This window comes from Solanum pennellii, chromosome 2 (genome assembly GCF_001406875.1).
Source record: "Solanum pennellii chromosome 2, SPENNV200".
In the NCBI taxonomy this organism is placed as follows: domain Eukaryota; kingdom Viridiplantae; phylum Streptophyta; class Magnoliopsida; order Solanales; family Solanaceae; genus Solanum; species Solanum pennellii.
Window position 1 is genome coordinate 52,791,193 of NC_028638.1, and position 23,193 is coordinate 52,814,385.

General features: G+C 29.0%; 1 protein-coding gene and 1 pseudogene across 1 annotated transcript; one reads left to right on the top strand and one right to left on the bottom strand.

Annotated features, from left to right (window-relative positions):
- Positions 1 to 9,484: 9,484 nt before the first annotated feature.
- On the bottom strand, positions 9,485 to 10,049 carry LOC107010146. The gene is made up of 3 exons (XM_015209396.1): positions 9,967 to 10,049; positions 9,843 to 9,876; positions 9,485 to 9,754 (listed from the first exon to the last, which is right to left on the bottom strand). The coding sequence occupies exons 1-3, from the start codon at positions 10,047 to 10,049 to the stop codon at positions 9,485 to 9,487; spliced, it is 387 nt and encodes a 128-aa protein (XP_015064882.1).
- Positions 10,050 to 10,294: 245 nt separating this feature from the next.
- LOC107010147 lies at positions 10,295 to 22,898 on the top strand (annotated as a pseudogene).
- The last annotated feature ends 295 nt before the right edge of the window (positions 22,899 to 23,193 follow it).

Consider the following 23,193-nt stretch of genomic DNA (forward strand, 5'->3'; position numbering starts at 1 on the left):
GGAATTAGCTAGTAACTTTATCCGTGTTTAGTTACATGTTTTTTATTTAAGTTAGTTGATTTTTTTCCTTGTGTTTTTATTCTTTTAATTTGTTAAGTAGTAAAGTTAATCACATAAATATATCCTCTTTATAAATTATATATATTCATTTTAATAATTAAGCGGTAAACCTTGAGACATTTCATACTTAGTGTATATAATTTTTGTTAAAATGTTACATATATCAGATAATTTAATCACTTTTTGAAGGAAAATATTTTTTATCCTCAACAAGGGTAAAAGGTCATTAATCAATTGCTCGAAAGATAACAAGCATGTAATATCGTATCTTATAACGCCAAGATAAGAAACTGTCACGAAGTCTCTAAAAAATATCAACCACATTTTTTTGGCACTTGAATGAATTTTACAATGTGAAAGTTAGGTTGTTTTTTTTTTTTGTTGTTTTGCTAGATAGAGGTTGAAGCTTATGCATGCATACACATGTGGCATCAATGAAGATTGAAGAGTTATAAATGAATGAGTTAATTTTGTTTTGTAGTTAAACACTTATTAGAGATAATTACAAATTGCTTGTATTAAGAATAAGTAGTTCAATTTGGTGATTCGCTGCTAACATGATGTTCGTTTTTTTTGTTTTATATCTCTAAAATAATACAAGGAGATGAGTTGTTACCGTGCAGTGTTGTTGTCAATGTAGAATTATTGTGTTCAAGAGTGTTATAAACGTATGTGTTAGTTTATTTTATACTTAACATTTAAGTAAAGAGATAATTACTTTTTGTTCGTATTGAGAATAAGTAGTTCAATTTGGTGGGGGAGGGACGTCAACTTTTTTGATTTTATTTCTTTCAAACAGTAATAGGAGATAAAGTAATAATGTGCTATATCAGTGTTAGTGTGCAATGTTAGTGAATGTAAAATTATTCATGTGTGTTGTATATAACTTTTTTTTAAAATATTATATTTTATGTTATTAACTTAACTATTCAATAAATAAATTAAAGTACATATTTTGTTTTAAAAAAAAAATTTCAAAATTGTCTAATTTGAACATTTTTTAATTCATTTCCTCCTCAATGTTACAAAATTCTACTCGCACCTCCTTAGCATCGCACTCATTATAAAGAGAATTCATAGCAATAGAATAGAAGAAGAAAAAAAATGGAGAATGCAAAGTAAAGGATGAAAAAGAGAAGATTGTTTGGTGCTTTGATGAAGTCATGAAGTGAGTAATTCATATCGAGGAAGGCAACTTAAGAGTTTTTGGATTATATATTAGCATGATTTAGCACATAATCATACACTATTAGCAAGATGATTTTTCTCCTAGTTTATTAAAATTGTGATTACAGGTAACTATTAGAAGAACAAATTATAGTGCATTAAATTTAATCGAGTTGTCTACGTATAGTACTATTACTAAATAGTAAGATAGTTTAGATAGTTAAATTTGCAATTACTATTATATATAATTTAAATCTTAAATATATAGATAATTTAATAATTTTTTGAAGAAAATATTTCTTTTCTCAAACAAGGATAGAAAGGTTATCAATCAGTTGCTAAAAAGAAAACAAGCATGTAATATTGTATCTTGTAACCATCAAGATAAGAAACGATCAAGAAATTTCTAAAAATACATCGACCATGTTTTTGGCACTTGGATTAACTTCATAACGTGAAAATTTGCTTTTTTTATTTTTTGATGTTTTGCTAATTAGAGATTGAAGTTGCTTGCATGCATAAACATGGGGCATTAATGAAGGTTCAAGAATTATTAATGTATGTTTTAATTTTGTTTTATACTTAATCATTCAAGAACTTAGCTCTATTTCCTTGATAGAATTAATATGGAATTAGCTAGTAACCTGACCGTTTTTCTTACATGCTTTTGATATTAATTGCTTAATTTTTTCCCTTTGTGTTTTCATTCTTTTAATTTGCTAAGTAGTAAAGTTAATCACATAATGTGAATAGATATCCCCCCCCCCCTGTGTTTTCACTCTTTTAATTTGCTAAGCAGTAAAGTTGATTGCATAAATGTATCATTCACTTTAATTATATATATTCATTTTAATAATTAAACAGTAAACCTTTAGACATTTTTTACTTGAGTTTAGTGTATATAATTTTTATTAAAATGTTATATTTTATATTGTTTACTTAGCTGTTCAATAGATAAGTTAAAGCACATAATTATTCTTTAAGAAAAAAAATTCCAAAATTATCTAATTTGAACACTTTATTGAAGTTGAGGGAATGAAACATACTTTATCAATTATCTAAATGAAAATATCCCAAATTATGTATTAAATTTACAATTTAATATTATTCGAAGAAAAATAACTTTTTCCCCTCAAACTAGGATACAAAAGGTCATTAATCAATTGTTGGATATAAAATAAATATGTGATACTGCATTTTGTAACGTTAAGATAAGAAACTGTTAAAAATTCTTTAAAAAACAATGATCACATATTTTCTATTCGAATAAATTTTACAATGCGAAAGTTTGCTTTTATTTTTTTGAAGTTTTGTTAGTGAGTGGTTGAAGCTTCTACATGCATAAACATGTGGAATCAATGAAGGTTCAAAAGTTATAAAAGTGCGTGTTAATTTTATTTTATATGAAACACTTAAGTTAAGAGGTAATTACTATTTGTTTGTATTGAGAATAAGTAGTTCAATTTGATGGATTTTTTTCCGCATGATGTAAATTTTTTTTTTCTCTCAAACAGTAAAAGGTGATAAACTGAGAATGTGTAATGTTAGTGTTAATTTAGAATTATTTATGTGTGTTGTATATAGGTTTTTTAAAAATTAATATATTTTATGTTATTAATTTAACAACGCAATAGATAAATTAAAGCACACAATATTTTGTTTTTAAAAAAAAATCAAAATTGTCCAAGTTGAAGACTTTATTGAAGCTGAGGGAACAAAGCCTACTTCATCAATTATCTAAACGAAAAATTCCAACAAATTTAAGGCATTTTATGTATTAAATTTACAATTATTGGTATATTTAATTTGAATATTAAATATATTAAATTTATTTATTTAATCATTTTTTGATGAAAAATAATTTTTTCCTTAAACAAGAATAAAAAGGTCATTAAACAATTGCAGAAAAATAACAAGCAGGTAGTATAATTTACAATTATTAGTATATACGATTTGAATATTAAATATATTAAATTTATTTATTTAATCATTTTTTGATGAAAAATAATTTTTTCCTCAAACAAGAATAAAAAGGTCATTGAACAATTGCTGAAAAATAACAAGCAGGTAGTATTGTATCTTGTAACGCCAAGATAAACTGTCAAGAGGTCTCCAAAAAATACTGACATATTATTTTGAATTTCGATGAACTTTACAATGTGAAAGTTCGCGTTTTATTTTTTGGTGTTTTGCTAGTTAGAGGTTGAAACTTCTACATACATAAACATGTGGCATCAATAAAGATTCAAGAGTTATAAGTATGTGTTAATTTATACTTAATATTCAGTTAGAAATAATTACAATTTTTTTGTATTGAGAATAAATATCTCAATTTGATAGTTTTCTTTTGGCATAAAGTTATTTTTTTAAAATTTTATTTCTCTCAAACAATACAAGGAAGGTTATAAGTTGATAATATGCCATTTCAGTGTTAACCTAGAATTATTTATGTGTTGTATATAATTATTTTGAAAATATATAATATATGTTATCAATTTAACGATTCAATAGATAAATTGAAGCACACAATTATTTTTTAAAAAGAAATTTAAAATTGTCTAGTTTGAACACTTTATTGAAGTTAAGGGAACAAAGCCTATCTAAACGGAAAATTCCAACAAATTTAAGAAATATTATGTATTAACTTTACAATATATTAGATAACTTAATAATTGTTTTTGAAAAAAAATATATTTTTGCCTCAAATAAAGATTAAAAGGTAATTAATCCATTGCTGGAAAAACAAACAAGCATTTAGTACTGTATCTTGTAACGTCAAGATAAGATTTTGTCAGGAGGTCTTCAGAAAATGTGGATCGCATTTTTGCACTTGGCTAAACTTTACAATGTGAAAGTTTATTTTTTAATTTTTTAGGTGTTTTGCTAGTTAGAGGTTAAAGATTCTTCATATTATAAAAGTATGTGTTAATTCTATTTAATACTTAATATTTTAAGTTAGAGAAATTACAGTTTATTTATATTGAAAATAAGTAGTTCAATTCGATAGTTCATTTTTGGCATGACGTCAATTTTTTTTTTATTTCTCTCAAATAATTCAAGAAGGTAAATTGTTAATGTGCAATGTTAGTCTTAATGTACAATGCCAGTGTTAATGTAAAATTATTTGTGTGTTGTACATAAATATTTTGAAAAAATAATATATTATATGTTATTAACTTAACTATTCAATATATAAATTAAAGAACATAATTTTCCTTTAAAAAAATTAAAATATATAATTTGAAAACTTTATTGAAGTTGAGGGAACAAAGCCTTACTTCATCAATTATCTAAATGAAAAATTCCAACAAATTTAAGACTTTATGTATTAAATTTACAATTATTGGTATATATAATTTAAATTTTTTTAATATATTAGATAATATTCATTTTTGAAGAAAATAATCTTTTTTCCTCAAACAAGGATAAAAAGGTCATTAATTAATTGCTAAAAAAATAAAAAGGTCATTAATTAATTGCTAAAAAAAACATGTAATATTGTATCTTGTAACGCCAAAATAAGAAACTGTCAAGAGATCTCATATAGATACCGATCATATTTTTTGCACTTGGATGAACTATACAATGTGAAAATTCACATTCTGTTTTTTTGTTTTGCTAGTTAGAGGTTGAAGCTTCTGCATGTATAAACATGTAGCATCAATGAAAGTTTAAGAGTTATTAAAGTATGTTTTAATTTTGTTTCATACTTGACATATAAAGTTAGACATTATTACAATTTGTTCGTATTGAGAATAAATAGTTCAATTTGATTGTTCTTTTTTTGGCATGATGTCATTTTATTTTATCTTATTTCTTTAATAAAATACAAGGAGATAAATAGATAATGTGCAGTATTAGTGTTAATCTGCAATGTCAAAATTAATGTGAAATTATTTTTGTGTTGTAAATAATGAAGTTTTAATTGCGACTGTTGAAAAATTATATATATATATATATATTCTCTTAGGTCGTTTCGTTTTCATTCCCAAGCAGCCTCAACATAGAATTTAGCTTCTTAATTTTTGATAGAATTAATATGGAGCTAGCTAGCTAACTAGAAGAATACACAAAGCTTTTGCTGTGTCACTTAAGTTATATAGGAAATCCTGAGCCCAAGAGTTAAGAATAACAAGTTTTTCCTTACCCAAAATTGAATACCCGCTTAGAATATCAAATCAGATTATATTTGTTGAGAAATGCAAAATCGTATCCATACAATTCTCATTTTGTATCGTGATTAATTGGATCGTTTCTTTATGGATTCCTATCCCAACTCTTCGAGATGTGTTTCCGAGTATTCCTTGATCATTTCGTCCAAGAAGAGGAGTTCCTCTAATTCTCTGAATTTTTCTAGAAGACTCTTTTCTTATATATTATTCAAGACAATTTGGGATTGCCCAGTATTCCACTAATTAGTAACCCAAGATTCCAGCCATTTATAGCTAGTAATCTGATTTGTGTTTAGTTACATGCTTTTGATTTAAATTGTAGATTTTTTCCAGGTGTTTTCATTCTTTTAATTTGGTAAGTAGTAAAGTTAATCACATAAATTATGTCACTTTCTTTAATAATATATGTTGGTATTAATGATTAAGCAACATTTTAACTTGAGATTAATGTATATAATTTTTGTTAAAATGATATATTTTATGTCATTAACATAACTATTCAATAGTAATTAAAGCATACAATATTTTTTTTTCAAAATTTTAAAAATGCCTAATTTAAACACTTTATTGAAGTTGAGGTGTTTAATTTGAATAAAAAAGCCTACATCATCAACTATCTAAATAAAAAATCCGAACAAATTTAAGAGACATATTATGTATTAAATTTACAATTATTAGTGTATATAATCAAATCTTAAATATATTAGATAATTTAATCATTTCTTGAAGAAGAATACTTTTTTTTTTGCTTAAACAAGGATAAAAAACTCATTAATTAATTGCCGAAAAGAAAAACAAGCATGTAATATTGTATCTTATAATGCCAAGATAAGAAACTGTCAAAAAGTCTCCAGAAAGAACCGATCACATTTTTTGCGCTTGTATAAACTTTACAATGTGAAAGTTTATTTTTTTATTTTTAGTGTTGCTAGTTAGAAGTTGAAGCTTATGCATGTGGCCTCAACGTAGGTTGAAGAGTTATAAAAGTATGTATTAATTTATTTTTAGACTTAACACTTAAGTTAGAGATAATTATAATTTATTTGTATTGAAATAAATAGTTCAATTCAGTAGTTCTCTTTTTGGCATGATGCCATCATTTTTTGGTTTTATTTCTCCCAACTATATAAGGAGATAAATTGATAATAATGTGCAACATTAGTGTTAATGTAGAATTATTTGTGTATTGTAAATATTAAAGTTGTAATTGTGACTACAATGCTGGAAAGAGAACAAATATGTAGTATTACATCTTGTAACGCTAAGATAAGAAATTGTCAAGAAATCCTAAAAATATTGATCCCATTTTTGCACTTGAATTAACTTTACAATGTGAAAGTTTTTATTTTTTATTTTTTATTTTCTAGTTATAGGTTAAAGTTCTGCATAAACATGTGGCAATTAATGAAAGTTCAAGAGTTATAAAAGTATGACTTAACATTTAAGTTAGAGATAATTACAATTCATTTGTATTGATAATAAGCACTTCGATTTTTGATGGGTTTTTTTTGGCACAAGGTCAATTTTTTTGGTTTTATTCTCTCAAATATACAAGAAGATAAATTGTTAGTGTTCAATGTTAGCGTTAATGTGCAATTTTGGATTCTGTAGAGTTATTTATGTGTGTAGTAAATAATGAAACTTTAATTGTGTTTTATACAATTTTAGTCTATATAATTTAAATTTTAAATATATTAGATAACTTAATCATTTTTTCTAGAAATATAATTCACTCTTTCTTTCAAAAAGGATAAGAAGGTCATTAACAAACTGCCGGGAAGAAAAGAAGCATGTAGTATTATATCTTACAATGCCAAGAAGAGAAACGATAAGAAGTCTCTAAAAATTAACGATCACATTTTTTCGCATTTAGATGAACTTTGCAATGTGAAAGTTTACTTTTTATTTTTTGAGGTTTTGCTAGTTAGATGATGAAGCTTTAACATACATAAACATGTGACATCAATAAAAGTTCAAAGAGTAATAAAACTTATAACTCCCTTCTTATTTGATTTATATCAAAAGAGGGAAAGAGGGGGGATCTAAATGTTGAAGAAAAACCTAAATGCTAGTTCGCCAATAAAACTTGACCTTCTTCACAGATATTGGAAAAAACGAACCTAAATCACAAAGCGAAACTTGTATGTGAATTGAGCAAATAAAACTTAACCAAGATATTTCGTGCACAAAAATTAATTAAACACTTTATTAATTAGGTAACTACACAATTTTTTTTTCACGTTGGTGCACAGAAATTAATTATGCATACCTTTTGAAGAACTACATGATTTTTGACATTGTTGATGCACAAATGTTAGTTAATTTTTTTTTTTTAAAATATAACTATACAATTATTTTGGCACGGTAATATCTTAGATAAAGAAACTTTTAAATTGTACATCACATACAAAAAAAGAAAAATATTAATAGAAAAACAATAAGATCAAGACCAAGACCAATAGAGGGAAGAAGAAAAAAATGGAGAAAACAAAGTAAAGGAAATATAGTGAGGGAACATGCATCACTCAGCACATACACTATTAACAAGCTGCTTTTTATTTTTCCCGGTTATTATAAATTTTATTACATATGTAACTATTAAAAAAAGTATAGTATACTACTAAACAAGAAGATAATTTAACTTCATAATAACTATAACAGAATCAATATGGGATTAGCTAGTAACCTGATCAGTTGTTGCAATTGAACATCTCCACATTTAATAAAATAATTTAATTCCACACTTTAATTTCAATTTTAGATTTTTCTTTGCTTGTATTTTCATTCTTCTGTTCAACGATTAAGTTTAGCATATAACATAGAGTCATTTTCTTTGATTATATACATTTGCCTTTATAAGTTGTAGACTTTTAGACAAAATTTTTACTTGAGTTGATACAAATAATTTATAAACAAGATGATTTTATGTTATTAACTTAACTATCCAACAGATAAATTAAAACACGTAAAAAAAAAATTTGAATCTCGAAATCTAATTAGCATAAAGCCTACTTCATCAATTATCTAAAATGAAAATCCCAACAAATTTACGAGATGGATTATGTATTAAATTTACAATATTAGTATACATAATTTAATCTTACATATATTAGATAATTTATTCATTAGAGGAAGAAAAATAATATATTTTTTAAAAAAGATAAAAAGATTATTAATCATTTGCTGAAAAGGAAAACTAGCCCGATATCTTGTAACGCCAAGATTAGAAATGGTAAAGAAGTCTCCAAAAATAATTGACCACTTTTTTTTTTTGTACTTGAATGAACTTTACGAAACTTTGCCTTTTTATTTTTTTTTTTGTTAGTTTAGAGGTAGCTTATGTATGCATACAAACGTGGCACCAGTGAAGGTTCTAGAGTATGTGCTAATTTTGTTTTATACTTAAACGTACCAGCTATAAATAATTATATTTTGTTTTTATTGAAAATAAATAGTTTAATTTGATTTTCAAAATTTTATATTTCTGAAATAGCCTTGGTGTGCAATGTCAGTGCTAATGTGAAATTAATTATGAAGTTGTAATTGTGATTGTTGGAAAATTAATTACAAAATTTTAAATTTTTTTTTCACAATGAAACTGACAAATCTCGTTGAAACATTAAGAACCCTAACTAATGTCTCCCTCTTCTTCATTGATTTAGGAAAAAAATAGGCAAAAAATTTCGAAGAGAACCTTCTTCATTGATAATTCGAAGAAAAGGAACCTAAATCACAAACTAAAACTTAATCAAGATATTCATCAGTGCCATGAAAACGATAATATTTAGAATCTGGAGATCTGTGCGAAATGAAGATGCACACGAAAACCCTATACAGATGGGTGGAGAAGAAACTGCACAATATTATATATTTTTCAAATAGTCAAAAGTGGTGAAAAACCACTTGATTACATTTACAGAAGATAATAAGCACAACAAAACACTTACATCAACCCCTTACATTAAAAAACAAAACAAAAAAGAAACTCCTTAGATTGCTAAGTAATGTACAACTCTTCTTTTTTGTCTTCTTCTTTTACTTTGGAAAACTTCATTTCTAATAGGACATATTTTGCAGTCAAACATTCATATTGATGAGAGTTTTGAGGAATCAAAGCCCTCAATTCTAGGTGGTGGTGCTTGAGTGTTTTGTCCAAGTAATTTTGGGTTTGCACATGAAACTGAAGTAGATGCACTGATTGACGTTGTTGTTGTTGATGATGATAAACCGTTGAATTGTTTTCCATAATTTACAAAGCGAACATCATGAATCAATGGATTCATCGGTCGGCTAGGCGGTGAACCATCAAAGAAAGGAGGAGATGCTGATGCTGATAGTATTGCACTTATAACATCCTGTTAAAATGAACATCAAATATTAAACATAAGTTATTTAACTACAATTCATCACACCGTCATTTGTATTGTAACTTTGAATCTTTACCTCTGTTCTGGCTTTTGAATCCATGACCTCATTACTGTTACACAAATGAAAAATCAGAATGTTAAACCATTTAACAATCTAGCTAAAAAAAAAAAAAGAGCTGAGCAAGAGAAAGCAAAATCACCTGAAGCGACGCTGAGTAACCCAATTTTCTCGACGAGATTCGGGAAAAAAAGTTCGAGACGCAAGATTATTGCCATAATTCATCGTCACAAATTAACCGGCCGGAAAACTATTCAATCGGCGGGGAGAACGGTGGTAGGAGCTGATGGGAAATGGAGAACTGTTGAAGGAAACATAAGAAATCTGACCCTATTAAATAATGGGAAAAACCACTACCTCCGTGTCACTTTTCGTTTTTAGTCTTCATAAAATAAATGTCATTTTGACTAAATAAAAATAATTTAATATAAAATTTCTTTATTACGTTTAATGACATAATTTATAATTATATGAGTATCAAAAAAAATTTAGATCAAAATTTTTATAAAGTATTATTTTATCTTAAATATCATATCAAGTCAAATAGTGCCACATAAAATTAAACGAAATATCCATTAGTAAATAAATAAATATTGATTCATATCTTTTTCTGGAATAACATTAATCCATTTGTTTTACTTACTAGTGAAGATTAGAGTTGATATTAACTTAATTGGAGCTAAGATATAGTGATTATTGTTTGAGAAAGTGTATTAGAAAAAAACAATGTATGAATTAACCTTGTTTGATAGGTATATATATTTTCTATGAATTAATTATATACATTCTATTATATATTGAAGAATGCATTACTAATAACATGAACTTTTATGTTTTATTAATAATAAAAATGTATAAGTATCACTCACATACATTAAATTAATTAAAGACATAACTATAAAGTAGAGTGTGGAGCTAGGGTGATTTTATATATATAAACATATGCAAGACTTCTATTTCTAATATATCATACTAAAGTAATAATATCAGCTTAATTAATATTATTATTATTATTAATAATAATAAATTATTCAGCAATTTTCTGAAACATCCTATCAAACTAACCGTAAGTTTCTTGTGTCAATGATGATTTTTTATTAAAGAAAAATGGAACACGTCATTTGTTTCTCATTCCATTATCAAATGTGAGTTTTTTTTTTTGTATGAAATTTTTACTTTTTTTAAAAGCCAATTACAATTTTAATGCGATAACAAGCAACCGTACAGTTGCCCATATCTTTTTACTACTCTAGTTGTGTGTGTGAGTATTAAAATTCGGAAGCGTGTAATTTTTTTGATTATAATAAAAAGTTATTAAGTTTGATTAATTCAAATTACCAAAATTAGAATTGGCGAAGGAAGTGATTTGTTATGAGTTAGAAATTGAACGGAAAACCCGAGGTATGTTCTTCGCTAATCACAATTGTCAATCTGGTACATCTGAATTCTGATTTTTTTGGGGGAAACATAAGGTGGATTTTTTTCATTGAGAAGAAATTAGATGCAGATATGGACAATGTGGACGGCAGGCGTTGTGCTGTAGAGATATTCAGCTTTCAATTTAAAGGTATAATTTCTTCATCTTCCTTTCTCATTGCTGATATACCTTAACTTGTAAAAGTATTAGGTGCTCCAATTCCTTAGATGGGCATTTAGGGTTTACGCTTCTGCTTCCCGGGATAACACTGAGAATCATGTACTCTTCGTCAATCTTGAGTTGTTCGCCGTTCATGTCATCATTATTATGAGTAGTTGTGGGGAGGACAATGTGGTTGATGACCGAGAAAAGGCAACTAAGGAAACAAACAAATGGTAGTTGGAAGCTAGAGGAAGCTCAAAATAGATAAAAGAAAGAATACATAAAGTTGACTCCTAAAAACTTGTCTCCACTGTGTCGGTTTAATACTCTGATGACAAAATAATCATCTAGAAACCTTTAAATCTATATCGTGTCGGGTGTACACAAGACACAATAGGGACGAGTTGGAGTGTTTAGTTGCAATGGACACTATGCACTCTCAAACTTGCCCGCAGAGGCCAAGTACGAATGTATGTTTATGTAGTGTGGTTCTTGATCAATAACTGGAAACAACCTCTTTATTTTCTGAAGGTAAGGGTAAGGATGCATATACACCACACTTCTCCCTAGACCCACTTGTGGGATTACACTTAGATTGTTGTTGTTGGTTCTTACTCAATAGACTGCAAATTTGTGTAATGTGTTACCTTTAGGATGCGTTTTGATATGGAGTTCTATGTCATGGATGTTTTACCCTAAAATATAATTTGTTTGAATCATTTTCTACTCTATGATTGAATATAGAGTTTGGTGATATATGGTAATTTTGCAAAGTGTATAAGATCCGACATGGGAATAGTGTTTCGACATAAATTTGAATATTGAAGGTTGATATAGAAAAAAAACCATTCATTGAAGTAAGAGACGTGGAGTAAGATTTAGGATATTTGTAAAGGAAAATTACTTCCACTAATAAGTGAGTGAAGTCATTTCCATTCTTCTGGTGGAAAATCGTGTGCAGAGAATATTTTCAACACTTAAAGATATATAAGTAAACAAAAAGGAATTTCTGTTTGAAGGGAAGTGCTTTCAGCCGTTTTAAACACACTGCCTCTTATAACCAGTTGGTAGATTTGACAAGTGTGCAGTTGGAGATTTTATGTATACAAATCTTAAGTTATACGAAGACAACAGAACAAGCTTACAGTGAAAGGTACATTCACAAAGATAATGTACATAAAACTACATCAAACAATTTTACCAAATCAATGCTTACTTTACAAGAATATACAAGCAACATACCTTATTTCACCTTTTCAGGAACGGAATGATGACGTACATAAATCTCCAACTTATGTTACGAGAATATGTGTACCAGGTATCCTTTCACCTTTTCAGGAACTGAATGATGATTGATGAGCAGAATTAATAGCTATCCGATCTTATGTAGATGGAAAAGCCAATTTTGCTGACGGGTTTTTTGGTTTGTTAAATCCAAAAATAAGGTTTTGCCTGAATTTTGAGAAAATGTGCCATTAATGTATTGACCACTAATTGACAGAAAAGGGAATGATCAGTGCTGAAATGCCCTTGAACTGCTAACAGTGGTCCAAAGTGAATTCACACTTTATGTACGTCATCTTTGCGAATGTACCTTCTACCGTAAGCTTGTTATAGCTTTTGGAAGCATTGCCAGTTGAGACTGCATATTCGACCTCTGTCGTTTACTGTAATGGAGGAATGAGCCAAAATGGGCGTGATACCCTACATGGAAGTAACGTGTTTCTTAGTTATCTTTTCTGCTTTTTCTTAGTGATTTCTTCTTCCATCTATGCATCAGGTGCCACATGTTGGATTGAAGATGGCGGAGATAAAGCTTATGCTCTTATTTCCTTTTTTCTAATGTTGTTGGAAACGTGTTGATGCCTTATTGCCTAATTTTCCTTGCTAAACCGTCAATTTTTTTAGCTTGTTTTATACTTTGTAGTGTAGCAAGTTATGACTTCTTCAAACTTTTCCTTTTCAAAATGAGCTCATAAAATAAATAGAAACAAAAATAGATGGAGCTAATGCGAGAATCTCGTATTGGTTGAACAGTTTAAGTAAACTGAAATTCAGCATAGGAATGACAGGATTACATAAGAAGAATTGAATTGGGATTTTAGTTTCCTTATTTAGCTATCAGCATTCTATTTTGATTATGAGACAGTTTCGTACTCATATGGGAAGGTGAAATGCTTGGTTCATAAGATTATAAGCTCCAAAATTTATTACATATTATCAGTAAAAGCAAGAAGGTTTGCTTGTTACAAAAGCATTTGAAGTCTCAGACAAGTTATCTTTTTGTAACAAAGTTTGTAATAACTATCCTTATCTGTAGGCATTGCATGGAAATTAGCATCTTTTGGTTATGGAGTCGTTGCAATGGAGTTTTTTTGGGCTTTCAGAAGGTCTTCATGGTTACATACTGGTTTTGACAAGCTGGTTGATGACGTCATTGAGCATTACTCGAAAGTTAAAGGTATGACTCAATTGGATAACCTTCTTCATCATTAAATGGATTCTTCTTAGTGACATGACGTCAGTCTCTTTTATTTTATTTAAAGAGAGTAGAAGAAAAAAACGGAGAAAACAAAGCAAAGGAAGACAAAGAAAAGATTGTTTTGTGCTTCAATTGAGTGGTGAAGTGAGTGTATATATAGTGAGGGGAGAGACTTAGTGCTTTTGGATTATATGCCTGCATGTATATCTTTCCTTGTTTTCCTATAGAGCAGCTGATACTAATGGTCAAATGAAGATGCTTTAGATCTGACTTATAAAGGGGCTTCGAGCCTTCGACCGTGTGTTAAACCCGAGTAGCGCTGTTAGTTTTTGTCTTCTGCTGAATTTGTGTAGTCTGATGCTACTTTTGGACCCTTCTGTAAATGTGAAGCGCCATCTTAGTACTGTTCATTTATGAAATTCTGAAGGCTTACAGATCAAAAGAAGTACCAAATTCTGACCAACAAATACTTGTGGCAGAACTGTATGAAACTAACAAGCTAATCTATATTAAGAGTTTCTTAGAATATTAGTCAAGTGTGTCCTCTTCATTATATGCCAAACAAACACTCCCACAGCTCATTTTCTTAGTCGTACTCTGACGGGGACAGAGTATAAGGGTATAGTCAACTGTATTGTTGGCAAGAGAAATTTGTCCCGAATCGGATATTAAGGTACCTGTTATCAACTTTTAGGTTTTATAATCTAATGTTACTACTTACTACTGAAGCATATAACTTTAAAATGAACAAAAAGTGATAGGGGGAAGCTCTCTGTCCATTTATAGCAAGTAGAGATTATCGGGGGTTAACCTACAAGTAAGATAATATGATCTTTCTTTTGGGAAAGAGACTTGTATGAATGGCAAAATGAGGTCCAGTTAATGTTTGTCATCTGAGTGACCTAATTAAGTAATGTCCGCGATCTTGTGAAGCATAGGGTATGACTGACCTTAATTAATCCTCCTGGTTGTTATTACCCTCGTTGAATCTTTATCCGTCGACTGCAGAGTGATATAGTAAATATAATATATCCATGTTTCATGCTGGAAATATCTGTGTCCTGCATTAGATAAAAATGTAAAATATTATCGAATGTAAATCAAGTTGCCAGTTCTCTGTGTAAATGTTGGTATTCTGACTAACATCAGGCCCGAAATCTCAAACATGATGACTTGGTATTGAATGTCATTGCATTTTCTTATTCTTCTTGACACTCTACTGGAGAAAAAATTGATAGATAATAGTTGGTTGCAGAAAAGCCAGAGTTCTGTAATCTACAAGCTTCCTATTTGAGGAATCCATGGGTGGAGCAATAGCTTTGAAGGTGCACCAGAAGCAACCTGATGCTTGGAACGGTACTGTTCTTCTTGCGCCTCTGTGCAAAGTATACCTCTGGAAATGCTTCTCAATTCTTACTGATGCCTCTGATTTTGATAGAGTGATGACTGGTTTGTCATACAGATTGCAGATAGCATAGTTCCACCATGGTTAGTTACACAAATTTTAATTGGCGTCGCAAAATTTCTTCCAACAATGAAATTACATATAGTCCGGACACAGGATTTAGGAGAGTCTGCAGTCAGAGATGCAAAGAAGAAAGAACATGTACGTATCTCTTTGTTTTTTGTAATAAATCAGCTCGGAAAAGTAATAGGTTTTAGGAAATCAGTAAAGTGATGGTTACAGAGTATTAGAGGCTAATAGTGCTTGTGTCAAGAATGCTTCCTTTACCTATCTCAATTGCATTAAGTGATGTTGAATAGTTTCTAGTAGGACAACCTTGAGTGGTTGAGCATCATAATTAGATACGCAGATACATCCTGCCCAATTTCTCATATAAGAGGTAACCTATTTCTTCTGTGTGCAGGCTGCGTATAATGTGTAACATAAGCCCTGTTCACTGACCGCTCTGGAGTTACTGAATGCTACAAAAGAGATAGAGGGACTACTAAAAAAACCGTGTACGTGTTTCAACTTTCTCTTGAATTTGTGTACACCGTGTTAACTGTTTAAAGTTTGATATGTGAATATTTACCCTTCGAGGTGGCCCAATGGTTTGAGCTTGAGACTTCCATATAGGAGGCCTCACGTTCAAAACCCCTTGCTAGCGAAAACAAGGGGTTTGCCTTCTGGGTTGAGCTTGTTACACTAGACTTGCCTAGTGGGTTATCTCTCCTATGTGGTTTGTGAACTATTGCATAGAAGCAGGGTGAAGTGCACCCAAAGGCTAGCGACTGCGGGTTTCCTTTGTCATAAGAAAAAAGGGTTGATATGTCACCATTCCCTTGTCATAGAAATGCTGACATTAAGATAAATATGTATATGTTCATGCATAATTAGAAAGCTAAGAAACTATTACATTTGACATGATTGCAAGTAGCATATATAGAGGAGAAGTTGTGACCATGTATTAGACCACCAAATGCACCCTCTTTAAATATGATAATATAATGATTGAAGGTGATTAAGTGGAGGTAGACTTAAAATCACTTTGAGGGAAGCACATTTTATAATATTATCCAATGAAAATAAAAAGATCAATATATTAACCCGTTTGTCCATGCGATATGGTATCATGATATGGAAGTGTAGATACATATCAAAAGTGTATTAATATATAAAATAAGTTCTTCAGATACGTTTACCAAAAAAGAGGGATAATTCACTATCCATGTTCAAAGCCCCTCTAATTTCCCTGGGTAATTGATCCAGTGAATTCTTTTTTGTCCTTATATTCAAGGCTGGCTTAGTTGAGTTGATAATCCATTCTACTAACAATTTTGAGTCCAATTCCACTTGTAACTCTGTGACTCCATTTGTTTCACACCATTCTAAACCAATCTCAAGAGCTAAATGATTCAGCCATTTTATTGGTATTGATACCAAAAGATATTCCATAAGCCACTTTCATGAAGCCATGATTCATGATTATGCACATCAGTTCACATTGCATAAAGGGATTTATGTTCTAGAACTTCCATAGTTTTACCCTTCGGGGTGGCCCAGTGGTTTGAGCTTGGGAAATTCATGTTGAAGGTCTCAAGTTCGAAACCCCTTGCCAGCGAAAGCAAGGGGTTTGCTTTCTGGGTCGAGCTCATCGCACCAGACTTGCCTAGTGCGGGTTACCTCTCCTATGTGGTTTGTGAGCTATTGCATAGGAGCAGGGTTTACCTTGTGCGCATCTAAAGAGCAGCGGCTGCGGGTTTTTCTTGTCATAAAAAAAAATAAAATAGCTCATAGTATTTAACACGTAACCCCTAAGAGTAAAAAGGATAAAAGACCTTCTTTTTACATTGTTGGTGCACAAAAGTTAATTAAGCACGGTAAAGACAGGGTCGTCTTAACAATTAGGCCGCTAGAGTCAACACTTGGTATGGCCCCCCCCATTTATTTTGTTTAAAATACTAATATTTATAAAACAATGTATCTGTACTTTTATTTTTATTTTATTTTATTTTTAAAAAAACCATGTAAGAAGTATAAACAAAATTTTTTGAAAAAAAATCGTTAGTTGTCGACTTTTCCCACTTTTTTAATGGAATGAAACATTTTTTTGGGAATAATAAATGATTATTAATATTTTTAGTTCATAAGTATATATTCTTGTTTTAGTTATTATTAGAATTATTCAATTTAAATATGTCAACTAAAAAATATGATTTCGATTTGACAAAAAGAGAGAAAAAGAGAAAACTTGGAAGAATTAAATAAGTTTCAAAAAGGAGTCCTTCTTAGATTTTTAACAAATAATAAAAATAAAAGTATTTCACATAAAATAATGTTAACAATTTCAGTAAATGATGCCTCCGCGAAATAAGCTTTTCGAAACTAAAATTGATAAAATCTTATCTATGATCACTAATGTCTCAAGAAATATTGAATGAATTAACTATATTATTAATTGAAAAGGAATTACTAAAACAATTCGATTATAAAATATTAATTAATAACCTTGCATCTAAAAAGGCTAGAAAAGTAGAGTTTAAACAAGAGTATATATGATGATTTTTTCTAAAAAAAGTTTTTTTTTTAAAAAATACTAGTGCCCCTCTTCAAGATTTGGAATGCCCCCAATCTTATTGAGTCGGCCGTGTGTTTTTAGATAATTGTGTAATTTTTTCGACATGGTTGGTGTGCGCATTACGCACCATTTAAGAATAAATAATACATTTTTTTGACACTATTAATCAATTAAAAACAAATTTTGAATTGCTACATAAAATTTTTTGACACAATTGTTGCACAAAAGTTAATTAAACACTACTTTTAAATAGCTTCTTTATTATTATTTTTTTGACACGATTGTTTCACAAAAGTTGATCAAACACTGGTTTTAAATAGCTAATTTAGAGTTTAAAATCCTACATGTACAATAATGTGTCTTCACTGAAGGTTTTAGAGTACTAAAGTGTTTCATTTTTTTGTTTTATACTTGACATACAAGTTAAGAGATTATCATAGTTTTTTTATATTTGAGGATGAAGTTGAAAGTAGTTCAATTCTGTATTAAAATAAGTTCAATTTTTTCTCAAACGGGAAACTAACACATGGTAATTGGTATTGAATCTTATAATGCCAAGATGATAAAATGCAAACATAAAATACCAACCACTTTTTCACCTGGATTAACTTTACAATGTGAAAGCTTGCTTTTTATTTGTTTGTATTTTGCTAAATTAAAGGTTAAAGATTTTGCACGCACAATACACTTGAAAGAGTGATTTCAATTAACTTCTCTTCATTTCCAAGATAAAATTCAAAAAACATAAAATTAAAATTCATACAAACATTTTCATAACTAGTATCCCCTATTTCACCCAAATTGTTTATAAATCCGAGTTTCTCGTAATTCTTTATATCCAATAGCGAAATTTCTCTTTCGAGTTTCCAGCTGAAGTACTTTTTTTCAATTTTCTCTTCATTTCTTCCTCAACATTTTCTATCACTACTTTCACCTTTTTAATAACTATATATTTTTTGACACAATTGTTGCACAAAAGTTTATCAAAGACTGTTTTTAAATAGCTACATTATTTTATTGACACAATTATTGCACAAAAATTAATATAATACTGCTATTAAATAGCTAATTTAGAGGTTAAAAGCACAGAGGCTCAATAATTGTGTCTTGAATGAAGGTTTTAAAGTACTAAAAGTGCGTGTCAATTTTGTTTTATACTTAACATACAAGTTAACAGATTATTACAGTTTATTTATATTTGAGGATGAAGTTGAAAGTAGTTTAGTTATGTGGTTCTCTATTAACATTACGTCAATCTTTCTTATTGTATTTTATACAGTAGAAAAAAAAAGGGAGAAAACAAAGCAAAGGAAGCAAAAAAAAGATTGTTTTGTGCTTCAATTGAGTCGTAAAGTGAGTGTATAAATAGTGAGGGAAGCAAATTAGTATGTTTGGATTATATGCGTGCATGCATGACTCAACACATAATCACACACTATTAACAAGGTGTTCTTTTCCTCACAATTAAAAATAGTTCAATTTTTTTCTTCTCAAATAGGTCATTATATTTGCTTGAAGGGAAACCAACACATGGTAATTGGAATTGAATCTTGTAACCAAGATGATAAAATGCTAACGAAAAATACCAACCTCTTTTTTTTTTTTACCTAGATTAACTTTACAATGTGAAAGTTTGATTTTTAATTTGTTGGTATTTTGCTAATTTAGAGGTTAAAGATTTTGCATGCACAATACACTTGAAAGAGTGATTTCAATTAACTTCTTTTCATCTTCTGTAAAGAAATAAAATTAAAATTAAAATTCATACCAACATTTTCAGAACAAGTATCCCCTAGTTCGCTCAAATCGTTTATAAATCCGTGTTCCCTGTAATTCTTTATATCCTATAGTGGAATTTGCTCTTTTGAGTTTCTGATTAAAGTAATTTTTTTTTTCAATTTTCTCCTTTTTTTCCTCCTCAACATTTTCAATTTCTACTTTCACCTTTAAATAACTGTATAAGTTTTGACACGATTGTTGCACAAAAGTTAATTAAACACTACTTTGAAATAGCTACATTACTTTTTTTGACACGATTGTTGCACAAACGTTAATCAACACTACTTTGAAACAGCTACATTGTTTTTTTTACACGATTGTTGTACAAAAGTTTTTAAACACTCGTTTAAATAGCCCGAGGTTAAAATCTTACATGCTTAATACATGTGTTTTCAACGAAGGTTTAGAGTACTAAAAGTGTGCCAGTTTTAATTTATACTTAACATACAAGTTAAGAGATTATTACAGTTTGTTTATATTTGAGGATAAAATTGAAAGTAGTTCAATATTGTGGTTCTGTTTTAACATTAGGTCAATCTTTATTATTTTATTTTATAGAGAGTAGAAGAAAAAAGGGAGAAAGCAAAGAATAGGAAGAAAAAAGAAAAGATTTTTTGTGCTAAATTTGAGTGGTGAAGTTAGTGTATAAATAGTGCGGAAAGCAACTTAGTATTTTTCAATTATGTCTGCATGCATGACTCGGTGCATAACCACACACTATTAACAAGGTGGTTTATTTCCCATTATATAGTTCAATTTTTATTTTCAAACATGTCATTAAATATGCTTGTAGGAAAACCAACACATGGTAATTGGTATTGAATCTTGTACGCCAAGATGATAAAATGCCAACAAATAATACCAATCACCTTTTCACCTTGATTGACTTTATAATATGAAAGATTGCTATTTATTTGTTGGTGTTATCTTAAATAAGAGGTTAAAGATTCTTTACGCACAATACACCTGAAAGAGTGATTTCTATTAACTAATCTTCATTTCTAGGATAAAAGTCAAAAAACATAAAATTAAAATTTATACCAACCTTTTCATAACAAATATTTCCTAGTTCACCCAAATTGTTTATTAATCCGAGTTCTTCATAATTCTTTACATCAAATAGCGAAATTTATCTTCCGAGTTTTCAAATGAAGTACTTTTTTTTCAATTTTCTCTTCATTTCCTCAATATTTTCAATCACTACTTTCACCTTTTGAATAACTATATATTTTTTGATACAATTGTTGCACAAAAGTTAATTAAACACTGTTTTAAATAACTACATTATTTTTTTGACACAATTATTGCACAAAAGCTAATTTAATATTGCTTTTAAATAGCTAATTTAGAGGTTAAAAGCATACATGCTCAATAAACGTGTCTTGGATGAATGTTATAAAGTACTAAAATGTGTGTCAGTCTTATTTGTACTTGAATAACAAATTAAGAGATTATTACAATTTGTTTATATTTAAGGATGAAGTTAGAAGTAGTTTAATTTTGTGGTTCTCTATTAACATTATGTCAATATTTTTATAGATAGTAGAAGAAAAAAGGGGAAAACAAAGTAAAGGAAGAAAAAAAGAAGATTGTTTTGTGCTTTAATTGAGTGGTGAAGTGAGCATATAAATAGTGAGGGAAGCAACTTAATATTTTTGGATTATATGTGTGCATGAATGACTCTACACACAATCACATAGTATTAACAAAGTGATTTTTTCCTCACTCTATTAGAAATAGTTCTTTTTTTTTTTTTAAATCGGTCATTAAATTTGTTTGAAGGGAAACCAACACATCGTAGTTGGTATTGATTCTTGTAATACCTTGATGATAAAAGGTAAACGAAAAATAACAACCACTTTTTTTCACTTGGATTAACTTTAAAATGTGAAAGTTTGCTTTTTATTTTTAGAAAAATGCACAAGTATCTCCTCAATATATGCCTGAAATTTCAGAGATACACTTATACTATACTAATGTCCTATTACCCCCTGAACTTATTTTATAAGTAATTTTCTATCCCTTTTCAGCCTACGTGCTTAAAAAAACACAACCAGCGTTGGGCCTACAAGATAGTGCCGCGTAGACCAAAAAGGGGTAGAAAATTATTAATAAAATAAGTTCAGAGGGGGTAAGAGGACCTTAGTATAGTATAAGTGTTTCTCTGAGATTTCGGGCATAGGTTGGGAGGGTACTTGTTCATTATCCCTTTATTTTTTGGTGTTTTGCTAATTTAGAGGTTAAAGATTTTGCATGCACAATACACTTGAAAGAGTGATTCAATGAACTTTTCTTCATCTTCAAGAAAAATTAAAATTCATACCACCATTTTCATAACTAGCATCCCCTAGTTCGCTCAAATGGTTTACAAATCTGAATTACTCGTAATTCTTTATATCTTATAGTGTAATTTCCTCTTTCGAGTTTCGGACTAAAGTATGTTTTTTCCAATTTTCTCTTTTTTTCCTCCTCGACATTTTCAATGCTTTCACCTTTTAAATTACTATATAAGTTTTGACACGATTGTTGCACAAAAGTTAACTAAACACTACTTTGAAATAACTACATTATTCTTGTTGACACAATCTTTGCACAAATATTAATTAAACACTATTTTAAAATAGCTACATTATTATTATTTTGACATGATTGTTGCACAAAAGCTGATTAAACACTGATTTAAATAGCTCGAGGTTAAAATCTTAAAAGCTTAATAAATGTTTCTTCAACGAATCTTTTAGAGTACTAAAAATATGTCAATTTTGTTTTATACTCTACATACAAGTTAAGAGATTACTACAGTTTATTTATATTTGAGGATGAAGTTGAAAGTAGTTAAGTTTTGTGGTTCTCTATTAAAATTATGTCAATCTTTTTTATTTTATAGAGATTAGAAGAAAAAAAGGGAGAAAGCAAAGGAAAGGAAGGAAAAAGAAGATTTTTGTGCTTCAATTGAGTGGTGAAGTGAGTGTACAAATAGTCAAAGAAGCAACTTAGTATTTTTGGATTATATGCCGCATGCATGAGTCAACACATAATCACACTATTAACAAGGTGGTTTATTTCCCACTTTATTGAAAATAATTCAATTTTTTGTTCAAACATGCCATTAAATTTGCTTGTAGGGTAACCAAAACGTGATAATTGATATTGAATCTTGTAACCCAAGATGATAAAATGCAAACAAAAACTACCAACCATTTTTTCACCTTGATTAACTTTACAATGTGAAAATTTGCTTTTTATATTTTGGTGCTTTTCTAATATAGGGGTTAAAAATTCTGCACGCACAATACACCTGAAAGAGTGATTTCGGTTAACATTTGTTCATCTTTAGAAGAAAAGTCAAAAAACATAAAATTAAAATTCATACCAACATTTTCATAACTAGTATCCCCTAGTTCACCCAAATTGTTTATAAATTTGAGTTCCTCGTAATTCTTTATATCGAATAGCGGAATTTCCTCTTTCGAGTTTTCATTTGATGTACTTTTTTCAATTTTCTCT